We start from the raw sequence: 23,486 nt of genomic DNA, 5'->3' as shown, positions 1-23,486 counted from the left end.
GGGGGGGTAGACGTGGGGGTGGTAGGGAAGGTGAGCAGGTGGGCCATAGGCAGGGGGCATGGCGCCATAGGAGGGGCCCTCGGTCTTCATCATGGACTGCAAGCTCTGGTAGCCCTCTCCGGACATGTAGGAGCTGGTGGTGGACATCCCGGTCATGTAGCTGGAGGGGGGCGGGGGCGGGGGCCGGTGTGGCAGCGGCGGTGGCTGGTGCACAGGGGCCGGGTGGGCCGGAGGAGGAATCTGGACTTTGGGGAGGTCGCTGGCATCCACTGGGCCAGGTGGCTCGGCCTCGCCTAAGGCAGCAGAGAGGGGAGGCTTCCGATCTGTGGGGGAGAGACAGGTTAGCACAAAGCCCTGGACCAGATGATTCTGGAGCAGGGGCTGTGGGCCCAAGGCCAGGAGCTGCACAGCAGGTCTCAGGGTCACGTCAGGGCGTTCTGGTCCCTGTCCTAGGTCCTGGCAGCCATACGTGCGGAGGGGCACGGTATAGGAGCCACCTCTGCGGCCTGGCATGAAGGCCCGCACTGTAAGGTCCCAAGCCATCACGTTCTTGCTCCTGACTATCCACAGGTCTCTACCGAGCTCTAGCCTGCCCTCCCCTCCGCCCTAGTCCCCAGCCCACCAGTCACAGGCAGCCCTGGCACAGTTCTAGCACCAACACGCAACTGTGGGCTCCCTGTCTGGCTGTCTCTGCCGCTGGCGTCTAAGCCTAGGCACCAGACCACACGGCAATACTGCTGGCAGCACTAGCATTTAGTGGTCAAATGAATAAGGCGGCATTTAAAAGGCCACTGCAAGGCCCATGACATTCTCAATATATTCATCAGTGCGGAAACCGGTTCCATTTTACTTGAGCGAAGCAGGATCGAACCCCAGTGACCTCCGTAAGGGTGTGCGTGTGCATGTGCGTGTGCCTGTGTGCACACACAGCAGCACCGAGGCCACGCACTCCCAAGCACCTCTGAGCTTACGACCCGCCAACAGGCCCCTGCTACAGAGCTTCACAGCCCATAATGTCAGATCCTCCCCGCAGGGGGATGAATCAGGTGCTCCGCCACAGCAGCAGCACAGTGCTTGGAATGTGTCCTTTCCCAGGCAGCTGGGGGCAATCCTGGGAGAACAACTGCTGGGCCCAGAGAAGACCTGAACAGCTGAGGCACAGGCCACACAGGGGCCTCATACTTGCCAGCTGCCCACACAAGCTGATTGCTCTCCTGAGCTGGAGAAGTGTGGCACGGCGTCCTGGCAGCTGTGGACGCGCGCGGGGCGAGACAGGCTGGCATGTGCACCCTGGCTGCTGCCCGTCCCTCATCCTACCAGCTGAAGTGACTGGGGACAGGTCAGCGGGCTGCTAGTGCTGATCAGCACCCGCACCCAGGAGCTTAGATGCCCACAAGGATCCGCCTACACCGCTGGGCAGGGCCATGCACCCTTTGGTTCTAAAGGCTGAGGAGACTACGCATATGAATACAGACCCTTGCAGGGCATGGTGGTGCACACCCGTAATCCTAAGCTACTCAGGAGACTGAGGCAGGAGGACTTCAAGTTCAGGACCAGCTAGAGCAATTTTGTGAGACCCTTTCTCAAAACACAAATGAAAAGAGTTGGGGATGTAACTCAGCACTCCCTGGATTCAATCCCCAGTACCACCCAAAGAGAAAGTGCTGACCTCCTTAATTCCTCCCCAGTGCCTTGTGTCCACCAAAATCCACAAACTGCTCTTCCGCCTGTAGGCAACCAATTCCCTCAACACTCAGCCCTGCGACCTCTCCCAACCCTGAGGGCCCACCCCAGCGTCTGCGACTACACTGGACCGTGTGCTCTCTCCCCAGCCCCACGCATGCCCCAGACGGCCCCTCGGGCCTCCCTGCAGAGTGGAACCCATTTTCCTGTCGTCCTGGACTGTAGAGAACGGTGGGTCCCACACCTGTCCACTCCTTCACGTCACCACCTCCTCTGCGAACCTTCTGCACCAGAGGGCCACACAGTGACCCCGAGGACCCCTCCGGACGCTCGCGTGTTCCCCCAGGCACCATGGCTGCCAGGCTCCGCTCTCTCCAACCACGGCCTGCCTGGCTCCCAGGTCCCACCTGCAGCTTCCCCCCATGGCAGTTTGCTGAGCTTCACAATGTTGCCACAGGCTTGGGCACAAGCCGCTGAGGCCTCCACAGGAGGCTCTCTGGGCCTTGAACAAGGAGCAGCCCCTGCTGACTGCGCAGGCTCCTTGAGTGCACGCGGAGCTGGGGACCCGTTCTCACCCAGGAGGTGCTCACAAGCCCTGAACGAGCAGCGTGGCCATCTCTTTGAGCAAGGTTTCACAAAGCTGGGGGCTGGGTTTGGCCCGAAGTTGCCCATGTGCACACAGCATAGTAGCGGTGTGAGAACGAAAGCGAGCGCATCAGCAGCACCGGCACACCACAGCCCCGCCCTGCGGACACGCGCCTCTCCGCCTGCGCCAGCCCACTGCTCTGGCTCTGAGGTGGGGCAGAGGCAAGGACAGCACTGTTCTTTAGGCCTTTCTCCTCCCGTTTCCATTGCTGTCTGAGAAGCTGTTCAGCTCACTGCACACCTGTGAGAACTTTATGCCCTTTAATTTATTCTCTTTGTGATCTGAATAATTGCTTATTCTTCAAAATGCCCTAGAAGACATCCTACCAACAGGAAGCAGGTGTGAGAGACATGGGATTCTGACATCTACAGCAATCCTGCCTGGCTCTGGAAAAGTGCTCATCAACCTGCAGTTTCATTTCCCTAAAATTCATTTATCTTGCACAGCTTGGTATTTCTGGATGGAAGAGGTCAGAGAATATTCAGATACGCTTAAGACTGTGACATCTGCAAAGTACTTGGTTCGGGAAACGAATGATTTACAGCTCATGCGGTCTTTGCAGGCGCTCTACAGCCCCGTGCCTGCCCTCCCTGGTCCTCCTCTCGTGGCAGCCTCGGGGCACCAGGCGTGCTTACCTGGAGGCGGGTGGGCCGGAGGCAGTGGTGGGTGACTGGTCTCAATTTTCGGGATTTTAGGTGGTGGTGGTTCTAAAAAGAAAAGGCGAGTTAAAAAACCACTCATATTCTTCATGTAAATAAAACCCATCAGAAAGAGAAAACAGTAAGAAAAACATATGGTCAGAGATTTCTTTAGAAGAAAATGAACACACAAAACCAAGGCCTTCAGGGAATGAGAGATTCCACTGAACAAGGAACTCATTAATGCTCTTAAAATAACAAAATCATTCAAGTACCTCTCTTCCCCCAAACAACACAGCCTGCTAACTTCGCCCAGTCAACCTGTCTCTCACATCTGCCTGAGCTTCCTTGTTGACCTCTCAGGACAAATTCTTCAACATCATGAACAGGGAAACCACATCTCAGAATTCACAGAAAGGCCCTGGGTAGCAGGGCCATGTAACCAAGCCCCACTGGGTCTCACTGAGAAATCCTTCCTGCTGAATTCTTACGCAGATACACCTGAAGCCGCTTTGCTCTCTCTCCACACTGATTTCCAGCTAGCAGCATGCCAGAGCAGTGCATTCACTGCTGACAGACCTGGAAGCACGAGGGAGGCCTGAAGGAGGACGACCAGGGCATTGCACTGCCCTTTGGGGTAAGGAGCTGTCGTCAGCCACCACAGGGACAACCACAGGTGGGCAAGACGGGGTGCAAGAAGTCCCAACGCTTCTGTTTAAGAAGGCAGACACTGTGCAGCAAGGCACAGGGACCTTGTGCGCTAGCTTTGACTTGGAGAACAAGTTCCCTCTCTCTACAGTAAATCCACATGCTAGTGTCTCTGCCAACTCCAGTCCCGACTTCCACACCCCACACCTGGACCCTTAGCCAGCGCCTCACACCTGCCTCTCCCCTGATGCCGCTCATCTCTCGTGGTCAGGCAAGCTTAAGCCGCCCTCCAGCTGTCCGACTGTGCTCCGTACACAGATTTTTACTTTCCAGCAGGCGTGTGAAAAAGGAAAAGCTCAAACTAATTTAGGTATTTTATTTAACCTGATCAAAAATTTTATTTTATCATGTAGTCATCGCATAAGGGAAGCCACATGGGCACTGTGTCCTGGTCCACGCCTTCTGCTCTGTGGCCAGCTCTGCCTGCCTCATCAGGTCCTCCTCCCACCTTGCTCCACTCCTCAAATGCAAGTTAAGGACCCGCAGGGTCCCTTGGGGCTGTCTCCTGGCTCTCACTGCGCAGTGTGTCAGCGCGGGCCAACAGCATGCACCACGCGGCGTGGATCACAGCCCACTAGTGCCTTATGTTTAATGCCTGTTGATTTGGGGCTAGAAAAAAATTCACCTGTACTGAACTCATCTTTCTCCCCAAGACGCTAAGAAAAACAGAGCTTTATCATAACTGGGAGATCTCATAATAGTTTTATGAATAATTCATTGGAACCAAGAACTAAGCAACAAGGCAACAGAGAAGAGTAAATATGGTCCATGCTTTCAAAGTGCTCGGGAGGACGGGGCAGACCAACATAGACACTGTAAGGGATTACAGCTGGGATTACCACTCAGATTTTTACTCCCTCTAGTTTCAATACAGAAACAAATTAAGCAACTTGGTGTTCTACAAATGTGGAAAAAAAAGAAGGCCAGTGTTTAAAAGGTGTCTGGCTCACCTAAGCAGTGGTGCTAGGGTGTGCTGAGGCGTTTGGGGCCACACACCCCAGCACCTCCATCCTTCCTAGCCTGCAATACTGCTACCGTGTTGAGGACAGGCACTCCTGTGGCCCTTCGCTTTTGTCACTGATGACATGCATAACTCCTCCCTCAAAATAAACATTGCTACAACTGGCTTCCTACATTCAGAATTGTAGGTTTGTTTTGTTTTGTTTTTTTGGTACTGGGGATTGAACCAGGATCCCTGTACACTGAGCACATATCCTGTCTTTTTTTCGTATTTTATCTGAAGACAGAGTCACACTAAATTGCCCAGGCTGGCCCTGAACTTGTGATCCTCCTGCTTCAGCTTCCACAGTAGCTGGCATTACAGGTGTGAGCCAGTATGCCCAGCCACAATTGCATTCTCTTAGTTGTTCCCAAGTACATTTTTACAGCTAATGTTCCTTGAATTGATACTTCTTGTCAACAATCTATAAAATTATACAGGCTGGTGATGAGCAGAGAAGAGGATACACTTTTCCTGGCAGGCAGGAAAAGTTTTTCATGGCTCTTAAGTTAAATTTTAAATCTAATTTACATCTGAAAGGAAACAATGCTGACCAGGTATTTAAGTGACCCTGAAGTTTTTCACAGAAACATAAATGAAACCTAAGAACAGGGTATTACCTGCTGCTTTGCTCTCTTCTTTGGGAGAAACGACCTGTTAAAAAGAAAACATATGGCGGTTAACCAAGCCCCTAGGCACTAGCAGGATCAGTGAGAGGATGTGGCCACAAAGCAGATTTATGCGGCCCATGTCCATGCCCCCCACCATTTCTGCCCTTCTTCCCTGGACAGATCACACGGCAGGACCCCTCTTCTGCGGAGTGCTCTCGGCAACAGCAGGCTTCAGGCTCTTGCTACACTGGGTCTCTGGGGTTTGCTGGTGCCCATTTATGCCACCTGCTTTCCTTTGGGGGCTCTAAGCAACCAAATGGCTTCCGCCAGTGGCTGGGCTCCTTGGATGGGGGACAGATGTGTCCTGGACACAGATGTGTCCAAGGTGGGAGGAGGACCTGATGGCCAGAAACTTTTACAAATACTCTGTGTGTCACTAAAGCCCTGAACACTTAGGAAGCATATAGGAGAGGTAACTACTCCAGCAGCCAGTGCACGCAGCTGGGATGACTGGGGCAAGGAGACAGTCCTGCTTCAGGTTTGGGCTGCTGCGTGTCACCAGCACCCACAAGAGAATACAGGGGACAAGGTGCACCCTGACGCCCGAGAGTGGAGGCTGCAGCAGGAGGACAGAGCCCACCCGGTTCAACAGACCATAGTGTTCAGGCTCCCCTGCTTCAGTGTTCAGTGCAATTGTGCTGGTGCCCACAGCCCACTCACCACGGCGCGCTTCGCTTGGCGGGGAGGGCTGGGCTGTGGAGACAGCTTCTTGGGCTGCTGGACTTGTGGTGGCGGCGGCTGCTGCGGCTGGGCTGACTGCTGCGAGTCCTTCTGCTGGGGCTGGGCCGGCTCGGGGCCCTGAGATGGCTGTGACTGCTGCACTTGTGGCACTTGTGGTGTAGGCTGGAGAGATGGGGGCTGCTGCAGCTGATGAGGGGTATGATGAGGCATCTGTTGTTTTCCTTGTGAGTAGAGATCTAGGATCTGGTGGCAGATGTCTATATGAAAGCCAACAATTACATTCACTACAAATTGACACTTTAAGTCAAATTTCACCAAGAAAAAACTCAGCTTTGATCCCCCACATGGACTAATAAGCAGGAATCACACTGGTAACTGGCACCATCTTTGCTGTGTCTGACACTGGGCTGCCTTTCTAGTTTGCTAGAACTATAGAACTATGTGTTTGAACAAACTGAAAGTTACAGAGGAGAATCTGAAGGGACTCAGGGCTGTCACTGAAGAATCACCTAAAGATGGCACACACAAGAAAGCTCACACACCCAGTACCTTCCAAAACATCAACAGGGACGTCCTGAACGAACTGCTCCCACCATCTCCTATACATGGGTTTGGAGGTCCACTCTTGTATTTCAAACTTGCACAAACGTCCTGCGAGATACATGACTGCCACTGCTATGATCTCCGGTTCCCACTGCAGTGACAAGGTGGTGCAGAGACTGGAATCAACAAGGAGAGAAAACATTTATGATGAACCCCATGTATGGAGATTTGATGTTATATCTACCTTCATGTCAACTGGCTGATTTAATCATCTGCATGATTAATGTATAATAAATAAGGAAGCAAGTTTTTAGGTACCAATCAGCTAACTGTACTTTAAAGAATCAGAAGAATTGGAACACATTAAAAATTGCTACATCATGAAACACATGAAAAAGGTTTATGTCTTTCCCTGCTGAAATCCTAGCCACTGAACTGTTTCTTCAAATGAATTTTTATGGGGAGGTCAAACACTCTGCAAGACACGTGAGGGAAGCCTCCCTACCTGTGAGGGTGGGGCTGCTGGCTCCCCAGCTACTGGCATTCCCACCAACACTATGCCTCTAGCTGGGCGTGGTGGCGCATGCTGGTAATCCCAGCACTTGGGAGGCTGAGGCAGGAGGATCGTTGAATTCAAGACCAGCCTGCGCTACAAAGTGAGCTCAAGGCCAGCCTGAACTGCATAGTGAGACCTTGTCTCAAAAAGACAAAAAAAAAACAGAACCAACAAACAAAAAAAAAACACTCTGCCTCTAGAGTCATTACGAGAAACTAAATGGGCTCTAAGAATTTTGTTGTCAACATTCTCCAGTGTATTGTTCTGGATGTAAAGTTTCAAACTGGTGCTAAAATTTCAAATTCTTACACCACCAAGCCACGGCTGGGAAGAAAACCCCTCTTCTGGGAAGCCACAGCTTGGACTTCGGCCCCAGCTCTCCAACTGCTTATCCAGGGTACATTAGTTTCTTCACCCCCAAATTAAGGGCCTTGAATTAAATGACCCATAAAGTCTGATTATAATTCTACAATTACATCAACATTTGAACACATGTACCTGTCATTTACAAAGGTCCATGCCATCTGAACCAACTTTTGAATTTTGTTTTTATCACCTAGGAATGGAGAAAAAGGCAAAAATTAGTAAGAACAAGGGGAGAAGAATTCTTAAGAAACAACAAGAATTTATTTAAAACCTACGGTGTGTGAGCACAGGACAGAGCTTCCACCTGGGAAAGGACAGATGAACAATGGTGGCCTCCATCCTCCCCTCTTCTTTCCCTATCACTTGCTCTTTCTCTGCACGACCTACACTGAAATACCATGTATGGGAAAACGGGCTGCCAGGCTAATTTTATTAGTCTATTTAAAAATTCTGACTCATTTTCCTGCTTCGTATCACTTGGCAACTGCATGACAGAACCTGTTTTTGCAAGAGGGAAGCAGCAGTAATGGCTGCTGCACTGCGCTGCTGAGCAAACTCTGTCCTGGGAGCCTCACACATCAACTGTGCGCTCCTCTCGTGAGAAGCCAATTTGAACCTCATTCAATTTTAAAGACTTGATTTTGGAATAAAAAAGGTCTTTTAGAAACTTTTTCCTCCTTACCTTTGAGTTGTTTTGCATATTTGAGTAGGAACTGGTATGGATGTTCTACCTGTAAATCAAACTTTATAGTTTGTAGTAAGATTCTCTCTAGAACCATTACTTCTTCCTAAAAGAAAAAAAAGTACTGGGATAGAAATTATAAGTTTCAAACAACATTAACAAATTGGACTTTTCCATTTTCTCTTCTTTGTTCATTTTCTCCTTCTCCATTCAAGCTTAGACACATTGATAAATTCTGAAAAGAACTCCCAACAGGTAGAAAAACTAACTAAAGTAATAACTCAAGGAAAATGACAACAAAATAAAGATCCTTGGAAACAGTATTACTTGCAAATACACACGAATTGCCCTTAACAAAACTGAATGATTTCTTTCAAGATTCCCCTACAGAAGAAAATTCCCAGGAAACCTTATGGGAGAGACGGCAATCGTCAGCTTCACAAAAGCCAAGCTAGCACACACACTGTGTGCACGTGCATCCCTGTACATGCGTACGTACACAGACGTGTGCAGTGTGCATGTATAAATGCATAGCACTTTTACCTTTAAATCTTTCATTTATATAAGTTCTCCCAACACTTTATTAAAAAAATATAAAGGTATCATTTTTCCTTTTATTGGAAATGATAGCTAAATCCCTATCTTATACTACATATGCATGTATTTACACACACACACAATCTTTCTGATCACTGATCAGTTCATCTACTTCTGCAACACAAAGAGGTTGGGAAGGGTTAGTTTCACTGTTACTCCTCGGTTTTAACAAAGTGGCCTGTTTTTGGAAGTTCCTAACCAAACACAGTTTCAAACCCAAAATATGTTAAAAAAAATGCCATTGCTGGTCTGACTGGGAACTCACTGACTTTATTATAGAATGAATAGGGAAAATAGAGATTTTTAACTATAATGAACCATCCTATAAACATTTTATTAAAATCTTTTCAGTCTCTTAGTTTTAAAGAGCTTTGCAGACGGAAAAAAAATCACATCATTAGTAGTCCCACAAACGTGACCTTCAGCAAGAGGAGACATGAGTGAATGACTTTCATTCCAGAGCACATCATTACTTCAAGAATACAGAGATGATTCTATAGTGATTTATTGTTCCAAATGGCACGGCAAGACTCAAGTTTTTCTCTCCCAGTTTCCCAAGCGTTTTTTCCTTTCACAGAGTATGGGTATAAAAAGTCTTCCTATCTCTATCTTTTTTTTTTTTTTTGCCTGTTGTTGTCAATACCTGTTTCCCAGAAGTTTCACATTTCTTCTAAATTTAGAAATAAACTTAGCAAGTGCGCCAACAGTTTGCAGGCAGTGGCGTATCTACTATTACAAGACAGCCCAACACCAGCCTGCTCTTTGTTTCCAGTATTAAATTAATGGGTAATAATACATCACCTGCACAGCCCATCCTCAGGGAAGCTTTCCTGCAGTTCTCTGCTTACCTGGGTCCCTGGGCAGAATGCTCTATGAGTACCTTTAAATGATCTTTTATAGCATTTCCTAACTCTCATGAGGAGATACATGATTATCTTATTAAAATCTATCCTGCAGTGTAACTGTAAAACCCATGACAGCAAAGAACACAGGTGTTTTGCCAAGTTTTACCTAGTGCTTAACATAGTTGCTAAATTAAGTATGTGTTGAATAGAGGAGAAATTAATATTACTCAGGAAAACTACCCAGTTAAAGTAAAGCTAGTTGATACCAAAAACATTACACACACTCAACTTTGTTTTTCCAAAGTACTTACACTGCCTCCCCAAATAACTGCTCTCTTTTTGCCAAGGAGAGAACTGGGTCTTCCCTGCTCCCAGACACAGTCTGTCTTCTGGCTGCCCATGTGAGAGGAGCTGGGCAGAGCTCACTGGCCCATTTAGGTCTTACTAGTGTGATATTCCTCTACTCCTATTTTCTAGGGGAGTGGAGTTAGAGAACTTCTACTCTGCTGTACCCAGACCAGGTCTTGGCTTCCTAAGTGGATGATATAGTGGTGACAGGTAAAGTAAAGAGGAACTTCTCCAGGAAAGCTTGGGGCAGCACACAGCAGCTGCTGTCAGGCATCCTCACATGCAGGGGTCCCACACATGTGCGGTCAGCCTTCACAGCAGTTTTCATAAGCTACGAGGTTCATCTGCCCATGACAACAACTTGGTTGAGGCATGACATGTCCCTGTAGCTAGAGGACATTTATCACAGACTCACCATCTTTGAAATCTGCCTACAGGTGTAGAAAACATTCTCTGATGGTTACATTGTTTTATAAAAATCAACGTTTGATTACTGTTAATTTGAGTCTCTAATAAGTTCAAATTTTATAAATAAGTTAAGGGATTTCTAATTAAGTTTAAGGGACAACTATTTCACACTGACAATGCTTATAAAGCTTTAGTATTAATCACAACCACAGTATGTACTGAAGTAGACTGCACATTCTGTTCCACATGTAAGAGCTGCGTGGCAGCTGGTTAAGACAGACTGAGCACGGAGGGTACCAGCCCCATCACCTGAGCTTGTTTTAACTGTGATTTTGAGTTTCCTCTGTAACCCTAGTCATTTACTTAATGGGACTCTGTTGAATGCTTATGTCCAGCCCCTGTGCTAGGCACTTTTGCTCCTTGTGGATCTTACATTTGAGAAGGGGACAAAGTTATCTGTGTGACTTTTCCCACTGGGTCACAATGGCAAGGATGCAGCAGTGGTGATGAGACAGAAGCACCATCTTGAGGCTGCAGCCCGAGGCCTATACCATAGCCACCTGGGTAAGGCAGCGATCTCCTGGGAAAGAGCACCTTAACGAAATGTGTCCATATCACCTCCAGCTGTTAGTGGGTTCTGGGTAACTCTTCACTGTGCCTTCACTCCAAGATAAAATGACACCAAAATACAGAAGTTTCTTGATTCAGAACCAAGAAATCATATATCCAAGTGCCGAGGACACTATGGGCACACAAGGAGGCACTACATGAGTGAGGCTACATACTATTCCTTCCCATCTTACACAGCAAGGAGTATCTTCTACACGAGCCCTCTTAGGAACCCAAGGGACTGGCAGATACAGGTACCACTGCATCTTAATGCTATCACAAGGAATCAACATTTCAAGGCAGGAAGTTACGGTTCTTACCTTTGGGTCATCTCCAAACTGGCCAAATTGTACATCATTTAATAAACTACGAGCTGTTTTGATGATATCTTTACATTTTTTTGGAGTTTCTTCCACTTTCCCAGCCAAAAAGAGACAACAAGCTCCTGTCACCTAAACGAGAGACAAACAGTCTTATGTTTTGGCAGCAAATTTTTTAACCTTCCCAATAAACCAGGCCCTCTCATTCTTCCACCTTCTTACTCATTTATAGTCTGATACTCTAAAAGCTTGAAGAAAATTTTTTAGCACTGAAAAATATTTGGTTTGTAAATTCAAAATTTAAAAAAGATTTTAAATTAAACTTTTAAAATTTTTTAAAATTTAATTTTCTTAGGATTGGGAGTGTAGTGCAGTGGTAAAGTGCTTGCCTAGCAAATTATTCATGAGGCCTTGGGCTTGATCCCCAATTCTGGGGAAAAAAACCCACAAATATATAAAATTTATTTTTAAAAAGAAAATTGTCAGATGTCAAAAAGAAAGCCACAGATCCAAATTTCCTTTTTATATTGTTGTTTGGAAGATTTCAGCTTTCTGTATAGTAAACCGCTATGAAAAGAGAACAAGCATAACTACATGCATGTCATGTGGAATACACCTCTGTAGCACTGTCCACACCTCCTTTCCTTCCTGCTATGGTCAGCATGTATGTGTTGCTTGGAGCTCATCCGTTGAAAATAATCTCCAATGAAGCAGTATTCAGAGGTGGGCATTGGACACACGACCCCTATAAAGGGACGGCCAACCCCATGAAAGGGGCCTGAGTGAGCACGTGTTCCTCCTTCCCATCATGTGAGGACATAGCAAGTCGATACTAAATCTGCCAGCACTTTGGTCTTGAACTTCCCAGCCTTCACAATTGAGGACTAAGTTTCTATTATTTATAAATTACCTAGCCTGAGGTTATTTTGTTACAGTAGCCCGTAGCTGCAACGGACAAAGGCATTCTCTCCAGTTACCTCAACCCTAGGGTAGTCCTTGTATCACTGTGGTCTTGATCTTCTCTCCCCAGCTTCCCCCAGCTCAATCCTACCCTTCTATATGCCTCTCTCTTCACATAATCTGACTACACTGGATGCCACTCTGCCAGAGGACAGTGTTAATTCTGACAGTTTCCTAAGAACTTTATAAACCAGCAAGGAAGACAAGCACACAAATCTAATAAAATGTAGCAAAAAGGAAAGAACACTCAAACAAAATGCCCTTCCTCTGAAGTCTAATTCTGTTTACCTACAGAAGTCAAATGTTCCTCTCCAGCTTTAGGGATCATCATGCTCTGATTCGGCCTACCCTCACCCAAGGTCTTACCATTTTCCTCCCTCCACCTGGAGCTCCTGGCTGGGCTGTCGAATGTGCTGCGCGCTTCCCCTTGCATCTGCTCAAGCCAGTTCTGGACAGACCACTATTCTCACCCATCTCTGTACATCTATGCCCTCTGTATACCCAAGGCTTAGCTTATGACTTGCACCACTCCCATGCACATTTCCCCATCCCTGCAAGATGTAATTCATCTCCCCCTTGAATGTCCCAGCCCTCTATCTGTACCTCTCCTATGGCCCAAACTTACCTTGGGAAAGGTAACAGGGAAGCAAACTTTCACACAAAGCACAATATAGCAATGCCCCACAGTCTCCTAAAGATTTCAATATAGTTAGTTGGAAAAGACATAATTCAAACTTGATTTTGTTTAAAAATAAGCATTCATAGTAAATATGATAAGAGAGACTATAATGTGTCCACCAAAGTGGATGGAAATAATAATGTGGTAGAGATCACAGTAACATTTAAACACTTACATATCTTGGGAATTGCTTGAAGGAATGAAACATGTAGAAGCGATGAAAATAAATTATTCCAGTTGCCAGGGTGTCATAGTGTCTGTTTCACTGGTTAAGGACTTTAGCAATAACTTCTATAGGTGATGTTTTTAGTTAAATGCAGGAAAACAATAAAGACAAGAACAACAAAAAAATCAGTGATAACGTACAGGACAGCAGGTAGAATGGGCATCTCAGGGTGTTAGACTTTTGGTTCGAGAATGAGCACTTCGAAGTCTTACTTTTAACTAGCCTTAAGAAACACTTCAGCTGTTATCTTAACGGGTGCTGGTTTTCCTCCTGGGGGGCCACTTGCTTAGTGGCTGAGTCTACACATTTAATGATAAACCAGAAACAGAAAAACCCTGGAGTTATATATTCAGAAAAACATTTAAACAACTAAGATATACATGAACTGTCCTAGTGCAGAGAAATGACTGTGTATTTTGTCTACAGTATCTATTCAATCCTTGGTGGTAGTGTGGGAGATTTCCAAGAGGATCAGGATACAGTCCCAAGCGTGTGCCCACATCGAAGATGAACCGTGCACCCTCTCGGCGGTACCGGGCCTCTGTGGCTGGATCGAGTCCTTCGAGCTGTGAAGGCGTGTGAGCCAAGTCTTTCTTATCCCAGTACCAACATGGTTTTGTGTGGTCCAGGTTTGCTGACGTTACTGAAGGGCTTGAGTTTTCTTTGTTCTCCTTCATTTATTGAAGTAGACTTGTTCTTTCCAAATAGTTCTCTTTAGATGTTAGAATCCTAAGAGAAAAAGATACAAAGTTGGGAAAGGATGCCACACTGTAAGTCATCCTAATTATCATTAGCAATCTACTGCCATAGAGTGTTCCTGATGTTGAATCAAAATTCTCTACAGGAACTACTCTACTGATGGCCAACGAGAAGGCGAACTTCCAAAGCCAACTCAGCACACACACTAAGTAACTCCAGTACTGTAACTCCCAGATAAGAGCATTTCCTCCTCCTCTTGAGGCGAAAGGTTTAAGCTTGGACAAGATTTTGGGAGAAAGCAAGTATATCTTACTTCCTTTCTGCTTTTATTTACTAGACACACACTTCTCTCATGAGGGTCTGGATTCCATTCTTCAGTGAAATTTGGACCTGTGTTAATCCCCTACAAAGATTTATGCTTCAAAATTATCCTTTCTTCCACCTATCAAAGTTAAATTTTCCCTGTTTTAGTTTACGTGATTTCATTCAGGCCCTCTACTTATAAAAGCCTCGGGACTGGGTTAGTTTACATCTGCACAAGTCACTGAACTGAGCAATACACCAGGTGTGTGGGTGTAGTGGTGTGTGGGTGTAGTGGTGTGTGGGTGTTGTGACTGGGGGGATGGGTGGAAGGAAGGAGGTGGTCTTATGAGCAAGGTGCTTCAGATTATTCTTGCTTTCTTATCCTTATCCCTTTTTTTCATTCAGAACACAGATTGTCTAAAAGCCCCATGCTTCCAAGAGAAAAAGAAGACATTTTCAAACAGGGCAGCAGGAGGATTCCAAGAGAGGTGGCTGGAGCCAGCTGAATTTGGTGAGCAAGAAAACAGCAGTTCTGTGGCCAGGATCTGAGCCAGGGCTCCACCAGCTCACCTGGAAGCCGCCCTTGTCCTATGAGCCTCCCTCCTGTGGAGAAGGACATTCTTTGATTAGAACACATTGAGGACACAATGATTTATTATTCGTTAGAGTTTCTTAAAATAAGGCTTCATTATACAGCCCGGATTAGCCTTGAGTTTATGATCCTCCTGTTTCAGCTTCTTGAGTGCTGGGATTACAGGTGTGTGTAGCATTACATGTGGAGAAGGATAATTCTTTAATTATCCTTGCTAAAAAAGAAGTTTGGTATCCGCCCATTTGTACTAGCTACACCCTTGGTTCTTGCTCAATAAAAGGTGACTGAGATGGGTGATCAGGGCTGCAGTGTGAGAGGCTGTAAATCCCCTAATCCCAGACTTTTGCCTCTCTTGCTTTTCTTGTCTCTCTAACTTTTTCTTTTCATCCGCGGGCACCTCGTTCTCGGGACCTGACACCCTGAATAGAACGACAGCCTCCTCTCTGGTGGGCAAGGCAACCCAGCAGGGCTGAGTATTTGCTTACTCCTTGTACCTGGTACCTCCGAAGGGAACACGCTGTTTCCTTCAACAGAAGAATTAAGTAATTAGAAAAGGTAATCTGCATGAGTTAAATTTATGCTTTTGTATGTGAATTATTAAATCGGGCAATGTTGGGGGGCTGTTAACTAAATCCTCAGAAACTATGATCACGAGACACTATTTCTCATCTAGCGAACTGGCACAATTCCAAAATGTTGGCAATTTACTGTTGTCCCAAGGCCAGGGAGAAGTGCGCATTCTCATAGACTGTGGGTAGGAGGACAAAATGGAACAACTGTCACAGCAGGGAAGTTGACGTATCTAACAAAATGACACACACATCTGCTCTTCGACCTGGCGAGCCTGCTGCTAGGAACTGTCTCTGGAGACACTTCACAAGTATGAAACAACATGTGCGCAAGATTAGCCACTGCACGTTATTTGCAACAACAAATCTGTAAGTAACCCAAGTGCTCAGCAACAGGGACGAGGTGAACGAGATCACGGTACAGGAACACAACAGTGTACCGTGTGGCTAAAAGACGGAGATTCCAGGATCAGCAAAGGGCAGGGCCGCGTACATAGTACGCTAATATCTAGGTATGAGAACAGTTTTGCTCCCAATTTTCAAAAACAACAATAAAGTTATCAATAGGAAATGGGAAAGAACTGAATGAGAGGACAAAGATGGGAACAGGACTTCACCAATCTATTGTTCCTATATAGCTTTTGACTGGTTAGGGAACTCTTTTATTTTAAAATAACTGTAGTTTTTTTTTTTGGTATGTGGAATCGAACTCAGGACCTCATGCTTGCCAGGCAGGTGCTTGTGTCACTGAGCTGTATCCCTTGCCCAATTGTAGATTTATAGAAGGTATAAACATAGTACAGGAGATTTTCTGTCTATGCCCTTAATTCAGCCTCTCAAGTTAATATCCTACATAAGAACAGTACTAAAAACTAATAGTACAATAAACTGTAGCTTTTACTTGGATTTTGAGTTCTTCCAAAATCCCCTTTTCTGCTGAAAGACCCAATCCAGGATGCCACCCTATGTTTAGGTGTCATATTTCCTACTTAGTCCCATCTCTTCTAAATTGTGTAGATTTTTCAGTTTTGCTATGACCTTGCCAGTATGTGAACACTGAGCAGACATTTTATAAATTGTCTGCTGGTTTAGGTCTGCCATTCCCCATGAGTGGAGTTTTAAGGAGAATGCCACAGAGTCTATGTCCCTCTCACCACATCATATCAGGGGCAGGAGGTTTCAGAATGACTTTTTACACCTAAGGTCACGCATGACCTCTAGATTATGACAGGGTACGCCAGCTTCTCACTGTTCATTACTATTTTGCCTTTTTCATTTTCCACTCTTTAGCAGCCAGTCACCAGTTTCAGCCCACGGTCTTTACTTGTTGATATGGAAATTAAACTCTACCTTTTGCGGGAAGAAGTATCAAAGAACTTGTTAAAACTACCACAGTGATGAATACATAATTTCTGGAAAACACTGCAGTGCAAAATACTGTGCAACTACCTACTGCTTCTTAAAGTCTTACCTCACTAACTTTAGCATTCATCTGAGGATCTTGTACAACAACTATTATTGTGGTTTTTCTTTACTTTTTTTTTTTCTTTTTGAGACGGGATCTCTCTATGTTGCCCAAGGCTGGCCTTGAACGCCTGAGCTCAAGTGATCCTTCTTTCTCAGCCTCCTGACTATGCCTGGCTACTGTGGTTTCCCTAATGGTGACTTTCCATTTCCCTCATTCCTTCAACATCTATTATTTAGAATTCTTCTATAAGAAAGGTTTGCTCTACTTCCATTTGTTTGACGTTTCAATCATGCAATTACTTAATATATTGATAAATATAATAAGAAAAAAGCAAATCCTACCCTTAGAATAAACCCCTTGTATACTAAATGCACAATCCTAACCACACAAAAAAATTACTTCAAGTAATTTGAGATCCCAGTAACATTCTTAGTGAGATATACTCTAAGGAGAAAAAGAAGTAGAAAGAAATCTTAAACTTTATTATACTGTAGTAGCTGATGGTCACATAACTTTGAATATATAATAAAAACTACTACCATGTCAGTTTTAAGTGTATGATTTTTGTATGCTATGTAAATTATATCTCAATAAGGTAGATATACACATAAGTAAAAGCACATTTTTAGAAAAGTAGAAGGGCAGAAAGAAAGCTTCTGAGGCATCTGTTGCTCAAGAAAGTAACAGTGAAAAGGCAGAGGACAGGCTGTTATGTTTCCTAAGGGGGTTAAAGGACCAAGAGATAATAAAAAGCACGGTGAGAAAGTGTGAGAAAGGAAGCTCCTTTTTTTGAGAAACAGAATTGGAAGAAGATGTAATAAGAACTGTTTAAAAGGGAGGAAGTAATTCCTAAGAAAAGGATCCACTTTCTCTGGGAACCAGCATGCAAGACATCTGCTGAGAAGAAAGGGATAGAATGCAAAAGGGGTAGAAATAAGTTGCAAAGAAACTGAGATGGAAAGAATGTCAGTTCACAAGTAGATAAATCATAAATATATTCAAGTCTGTTTTACCTGTGGTCACTGGCTAAAAGCCATGCTAATAACCTAATGCTCTAGTACCAAAGTCCGTATTCGTAATCTTTAGATTCTGGGCAGAACGAACAAAACAGGAAACAAAATGAAAAGAAATGTACATAAAAAGATCAACAGTCCTATAAATCATCCATTTCTTTAAAAAGTGCCTACCTCAGTTCTATAACCTTGTTCCCTATTACTCTTCAATTACTTTTCACAAGACACTGAAGTTGTAAATTTTCTCATTACCAGTTTGTGATCACTGTAAAAATGACTGGGGATTTACGAGCTCCATGAGAACGACAATCTCGCCATAAACAAGCAGCATGTCAAGGCATTTCAGCAACACTTTTCAGTTATGTGCTACATGATGAAAAGTAAAATGCATTTTTCAACATTTAGAATTATGGAAACCATAGTAAAGGTTACTACACCATTCCCTTACCCAGGACAGAAGTTTCCTCTTAATTGTAAGCCAGGTGTGGTGGTGCATGCCTGTAATTCCAACACTCTAGGAGGCTGAGACAGGAGGATTCTAAATCTAAGCCAAGCCTTAGTGAGACCCATTCTCAACATAAAAGATAAACAGCTAGGGATTTAGGTCAGGGGTAAGATGTGTGCTGTGTGTGCAGAAACACACACACACACACACCCTCAAAACAAAATGATAATATGAACTGGTTTCTCACTAACTTTCACCCAGCCGCTTTTGATACTGTGACCTCAGTGGAGAAAGCAGCCCAGGGTACTGCTGAGTATCAACAGTAGGTGTTCTATAACTCTTGCAACGATTTTATCTTTCTGTTCAGTCTCCAGATAGAAGGCACAAAACAATGAATGAAATTTATCTTTTAATAACTCTCTGTAACTCCCATCTAAGCTTTGAAAATACATTTATCTACCCACTGTCTTTCAAGTATGTGAGAACAATTTTCACATTTCCTTCTCTAGGGTACAATTAAACTAACCATTTTTAAAAGCATGGTTTTTAGGGACTCAAAGTGCCTGTTATAATCAGGGTTTACAGGCGAATGGATTTAATATAGGACACATAATTCAGAGGATTATTTTATAATAGTCACCCAAAGAGTCAAATGCAGAAGAGTGCCAGAGATCTGTCCACACACCAGAAACCCAAAAATCCAGCTGAGGACCTGCATGAGTCAAGCTGAAGACCCAGAGCCCATGGCAATGTCCTCCATGACTTCAGCTGGAGGCCTAGAGCCACGACAATGTTTCACGCAAGTTTGTACCAAAGATTTGTACAGGGAACGCCCAGAGGTCAGTGGTGGAAGCTAGAGAGTCTGCACCAGTGGGATGAAAGATCTGTGCCAGCAGGCTGAGGGATGTGCGCTGGAGCCAGGAAGCAAATGCTCAAGGTAAGAACCAGTGCTCTCTGAAAGAGAACTGTAGCCATCCTCAGTGACAGCAAGGACTAGAGTTCCTTCGATGCTGAGAACAGCTGAGTTCATATCAGTGTGACAAGCTTCTCCAGGAGAATCAGCAGCTCATCTTCCCCTCCAGTTCTCTTCATATGCTATTGACAACAGTCCTTCCACACCCAGCACCAGGCTGATTCAATTCAGCTGGGTGATACAAATTAACCATTAATTAACCTACTAAATAGCCTCTAAATAGTAACCATCAAAACAGAAAAAAATACTCTTTTATGATCTGCCCAGCACATGGGGGGAGGGAGTACCACATCCATCCTTTGTCCACTGAGCAAGCTACATTCCCCCCTCTCTCTATCCCCCCACCCTACCCCAGGGTCTCACTGTGCAGCCTATGTTAATATCAATCGCATGATCCTCCTGTCTCAGTCTCTGAAGCACTGGACTTCAGACACGTGCCACCCTATCTGTCTATATAATGTTTCTTTTCTTCACAGTTCATCACTGAGAAAATAGAGCCAAAGAGACATACAGCAACCTGCCACAGTTAGCAAGTGGCACAGCCACAATGTGTCTTACTTTAGATGAAGATATTACCTCCCTCAATCTAGATACTACTCTGTCTATAAATGAAATGTATTTTTGTCAAGACAGATCTTCCTCATATTATCTTCAACAAGTACAACTGAGTCCCTGTAAATTTACTCCTAATTTATAGTCAGCATGGAGCTATTATTTCAGCTGGCCTTCTTTTGGTACTGGGGACTGAACCTAAGAAGTGCTGAGCTACATCCTCTGTCCTTTTTGAGAGGAAACTCTCACTAGCTTGCCTATGCTGGCCTCCAACTCGCAATCCTCCTGTAACTTGTGATGAGCCTCCTGGGTGGTTGGGACTACAGGCACGTGCCACCACAGCTGGCTTAATTCAGCTTTGAAGAACTCTAAATCTTGAGTGTACACGGTGCCTACTTATCAACGCTCAGTTGGTGTGGATTTATGAACTGAGAAGTATGCTTGTTACACATTTAGTAATAAAAAAAGTACTAACCCGAGGAAGGGCAAGACCAGAGCCTAATAGCTCATTTTTAAAGACCTCTCTTTAAGCTAGTACCAGCCCATCAATAAACATGTTGGGTTTAATAATGTGAATGGGCATACATCCACCTAACTACATCTTACCCAAAATACATATACTTCTTGTGTCTGTTAGGACAGATTATGCTTAGTGTCTCAAGGAAACCTAAATTGACTCATGCCAGCAATCTCCTGACTACTCGAAGTTGAACAAGAAAATATGATTTGTGTTACCTGACTTTTCCTTATCAGAGTCCTGTTGGTTTAGGGAATCAGTCCTCCTTTCCCAAGTATTCACAGAACCTTTTTCGGCCCTCCCAGTAATATTCTAAGTCAGATCTTCAATAAATCCTTGCACCCAAGAGTCATTTAATTGCTCTTTGTGAAAACAGATATTTACCAGACTGCAGCCTTCTTTTTATCATTAGTCACTTTAGGAGTTCTCAAAAACTATGAACAATGATTTTACCAAATTTTTTTGTTGTTGTTGAGATAGGGTCTCAGCATGTAATTCAGGCTGACCCTGAACTCGCTATATAGCCCAGGGTGGCCTCGAACTCACAGGGATCAGAGGATCAACGCTCAGTTGGTGTGGATTTCTCAGTCTCCTGAGTACTGGGATTTCAAGTGTCTGCCACCATGCCTTGATACTTTACAATCCTATAAGCAATTACTCTAGTATATAATTTATATGACCTTGAAAATACAAATCGAATTTAACTTTTGATTGTTTGTTCTTACCCAATGTTTGAGAAAACAAACCAAAAACATTTTACTCTTTTTTTTTTTTTCTTTGTGAGACAGGGTCTCGCTATGCAGTTCAGGCTGGCCTTGAGCTCACTTTGTAGCCCAGGCTAGCCCTGAACTCGCAAGGATCCTCCTGCCTCAGCCTCTCCTGAGTGCTGGGATTACAGGCGTGCGCCACCAAGCCCAGCTACATTTTACTCTTAATCCACTCAAGTGAATTCACTGGTTTCAAAATAACCTCCTGACATTAACCTGCTCATTTTACAGGCCAAAACTATGATTAATTTTTTTGTAACACTCAATTTTAGAAATGGCATTTAAAATTTAAGAACTTCATAAACAGTTGTGTTTTTTGCTTATTGGCACAAACTACACTTCCAAGAAGGTCCGAATGTAAAACACGACTTGCATGGGACTCAACTGGTGTTAGGAGCGGCTGAAGATGGAAAGTAACGAAGCCAGCCCCAGAACACGGGAGCTCCTCGAAGCATGTACACAAGCCGTTGTAGCTTGTTAACTGACTGCTGCGCAGAGAGGCTGAAATCAATCAACCTCTCGAGGGTATAAAATAAACGCTCTTCTGTCCTTGGGTCGTTCCCCTTCTCCGCTCAGGAGAGAGGACCCCCACCTGATCCCTTTTTGTCTCTTGTCTACTTTTTCCTCATTCTCGCCGCCGTTTCTTTGGAGTACAGCAAGAACCCAACGGATCCGTACAAACTAGTATGCTTCAATAATGTCACACTATAATCAAAATGAGACAAAAGGGGAACTTCTCTAAAATTAAACATTAACGGTATTTACCCCCCAAAAAAGTCCTGGACAAGCTTGGGTTACAGGCGTGCGCCACCACGCCCGGCTACATTTTTAGAGTCAATTAGAGTCAACGTTATTTAACAAATAAGCACCTTAGGAACACGAACAATTTCAATCAATACGTCTATCAATACTACTGACGCCATCATTCATCCATTCGCTCGTTTGGCAATATAGAGTCCACAAAAAGTTAGTGTTCGAGGTGCCCAGGATTGAAAGCTCCGCACTTTCACTTTTCGCAGTATCGTTCACAGAAACCGTAGTGAGCGTCTACACGTGCAAAGCACCGTTAGGAGCCTGTATAAAGCTACATCTATCGAGATACACAGACACTGCCAAGTCTGCCTTGAAAACATAAAAGCAACTGCTTTTAAAAGTCATTCTTAACTCCAAATGACTTAGCCAAAGCTCCGTTTAATTGGCAATCCAAATTCAGGCAGCGTTGCTGAGGCTACGCTGTGCTGACAACAGTTTCAGAGTTTTTGGATAACCTCTTATAGCTCCGCTCTCTAAAGAACAATTCCTGTAATAAGAGCAAACGAACCACCCGGAGAGGATGGGTGAGACGAGGTCCGGGCAGGAAAGAGCCTCATGCGGAAGTGCCCTCTCCTCTCTCCTCGTCCTACCCTGGGCACTCGGCTCTCCGTTCTCTAAGTCGGAGAACCCCAGGTAAGGAAGAGGTTTCGGAGCCTCAGGACGCAACAACATAGGGATCGACACGCCCGGGATCGAACGGGAAGATGCAGAGGTCTGCGGCCGCGCGCGCGCTGAGAGCCCAGCTCCCTCTCTCTTCTCGCTAGACAGTCCCCCAAACCGTGGCCGGCCCCACCGCAGGGCCGGCACCAGTTCTCGGGTCCGCTGGGCCCCCGCCCAGCCCTGCGCCGCAAGCCCTGTCCTCAAGCCCACCTCACAGCCTCGCGTCGCCCGCTAACTTCGACAGGCACCGTCGGCAGGCTAGCGGAGCGGGGCGGAAACCGGAACGCGAGATTCCCCCAACCGACCGCCGCAGTGGGCCATACCCTACTCGGACCTCCAGGTACGCAGGAAGTGGGCGGCGCCGACCGCGGTCGGTCGGTCACTCACCCGACTCTTCAGGCAAGCCCCTTAGCGACGTCTCTCCTTGCAGACTGCGGCCATCTTGGATGTGGAATGTCGGGGAACTACGTCATCACGCTGCGTCTCACGAAGATAAACTGGAGCCCGGAGAGGCGGTTAGCGTCAGGCGCCTATCAACCAATCAGAAGAAAGTAGAGCTCTTAAAAGAGGAACTAGCCGCGTGTTTCCTCCCCGCCCACCGGGTGGGTCGGGGGCTGAGGCGTGAAGTGGGAGGAGCGGGCTAAGGGTCCAGCCCAGCGGTCCCGACACTCGCGGCGAAAGGGAATTCGTGATCAACCGAACCTGCTAACGGAACTTGGGTGCGCAGGCGGGGCCTATGGCGCTTGTAGGCCCTATCAGAACTAGGGCGTGGGCGAAGCTCAGCCAATTACAGCCACAGAGCTGGCGGCCGAGCGGGCAGCTCTCTCCCAGGAGCCGCCCGTCCAATGGTGGCGCAGGACCCGGAGCGGAACGGCGGCTGGGCGGCGGGGCGGGGCTGCGCGCAGGCGTGCGAGGCGCCGGCCAATGAGCGGTGGCGGCGAGGCCCGGG

General features: G+C 45.8%; 2 protein-coding genes across 3 annotated transcripts in view; one reads left to right on the top strand and one right to left on the bottom strand.

The window, feature by feature from the left end:
- Ccnk (cyclin K) overlaps positions 1-22,850 on the bottom strand; it is a gene marked incomplete in the record, with an annotated part of 23,679 nt that extends 829 nt beyond the window's left edge. Inside the window, 11 exon segments of the mRNA XM_013517170.1 lie at positions 1-323; positions 2,965-3,036; positions 5,296-5,329; positions 6,007-6,284; positions 6,577-6,746; positions 7,625-7,682; positions 8,175-8,280; positions 11,302-11,433; positions 13,116-13,197; positions 13,647-13,895; positions 22,748-22,850. Coding sequence (XP_013372624.1) covers positions 1-323; positions 2,965-3,036; positions 5,296-5,329; positions 6,007-6,284; positions 6,577-6,746; positions 7,625-7,682; positions 8,175-8,280; positions 11,302-11,433; positions 13,116-13,197; positions 13,647-13,843 — 1,452 coding nt within the window.
- Positions 22,851-23,097: 247 nt separating this feature from the next.
- The window catches only part of Setd3 (SET domain containing 3), a 71,978-nt gene continuing 71,589 nt past the window's right edge, over positions 23,098-23,486 (top strand). The window contains exon 1 of one of the 2 annotated variants that reach the window (XM_005390415.2): positions 23,098-23,256. The gene's annotated coding sequence lies outside the window, so the exon portion shown is untranslated. The remainder of the gene's footprint in view (positions 23,257-23,486) is intronic. The other variant, XM_005390417.2, reaches the window with a different exon arrangement.

The sequence above is a fragment of the Chinchilla lanigera genome, unplaced genomic scaffold (assembly GCF_000276665.1).
Source record: "Chinchilla lanigera isolate Chin_1 unplaced genomic scaffold, ChiLan1.0 scaffold00037, whole genome shotgun sequence".
NCBI classification, from domain to species: domain Eukaryota; kingdom Metazoa; phylum Chordata; class Mammalia; order Rodentia; family Chinchillidae; genus Chinchilla; species Chinchilla lanigera.
Note: the sequence above shows the minus strand (reverse complement) of the source record. Positions and strands in the feature narration are given on the sequence as shown.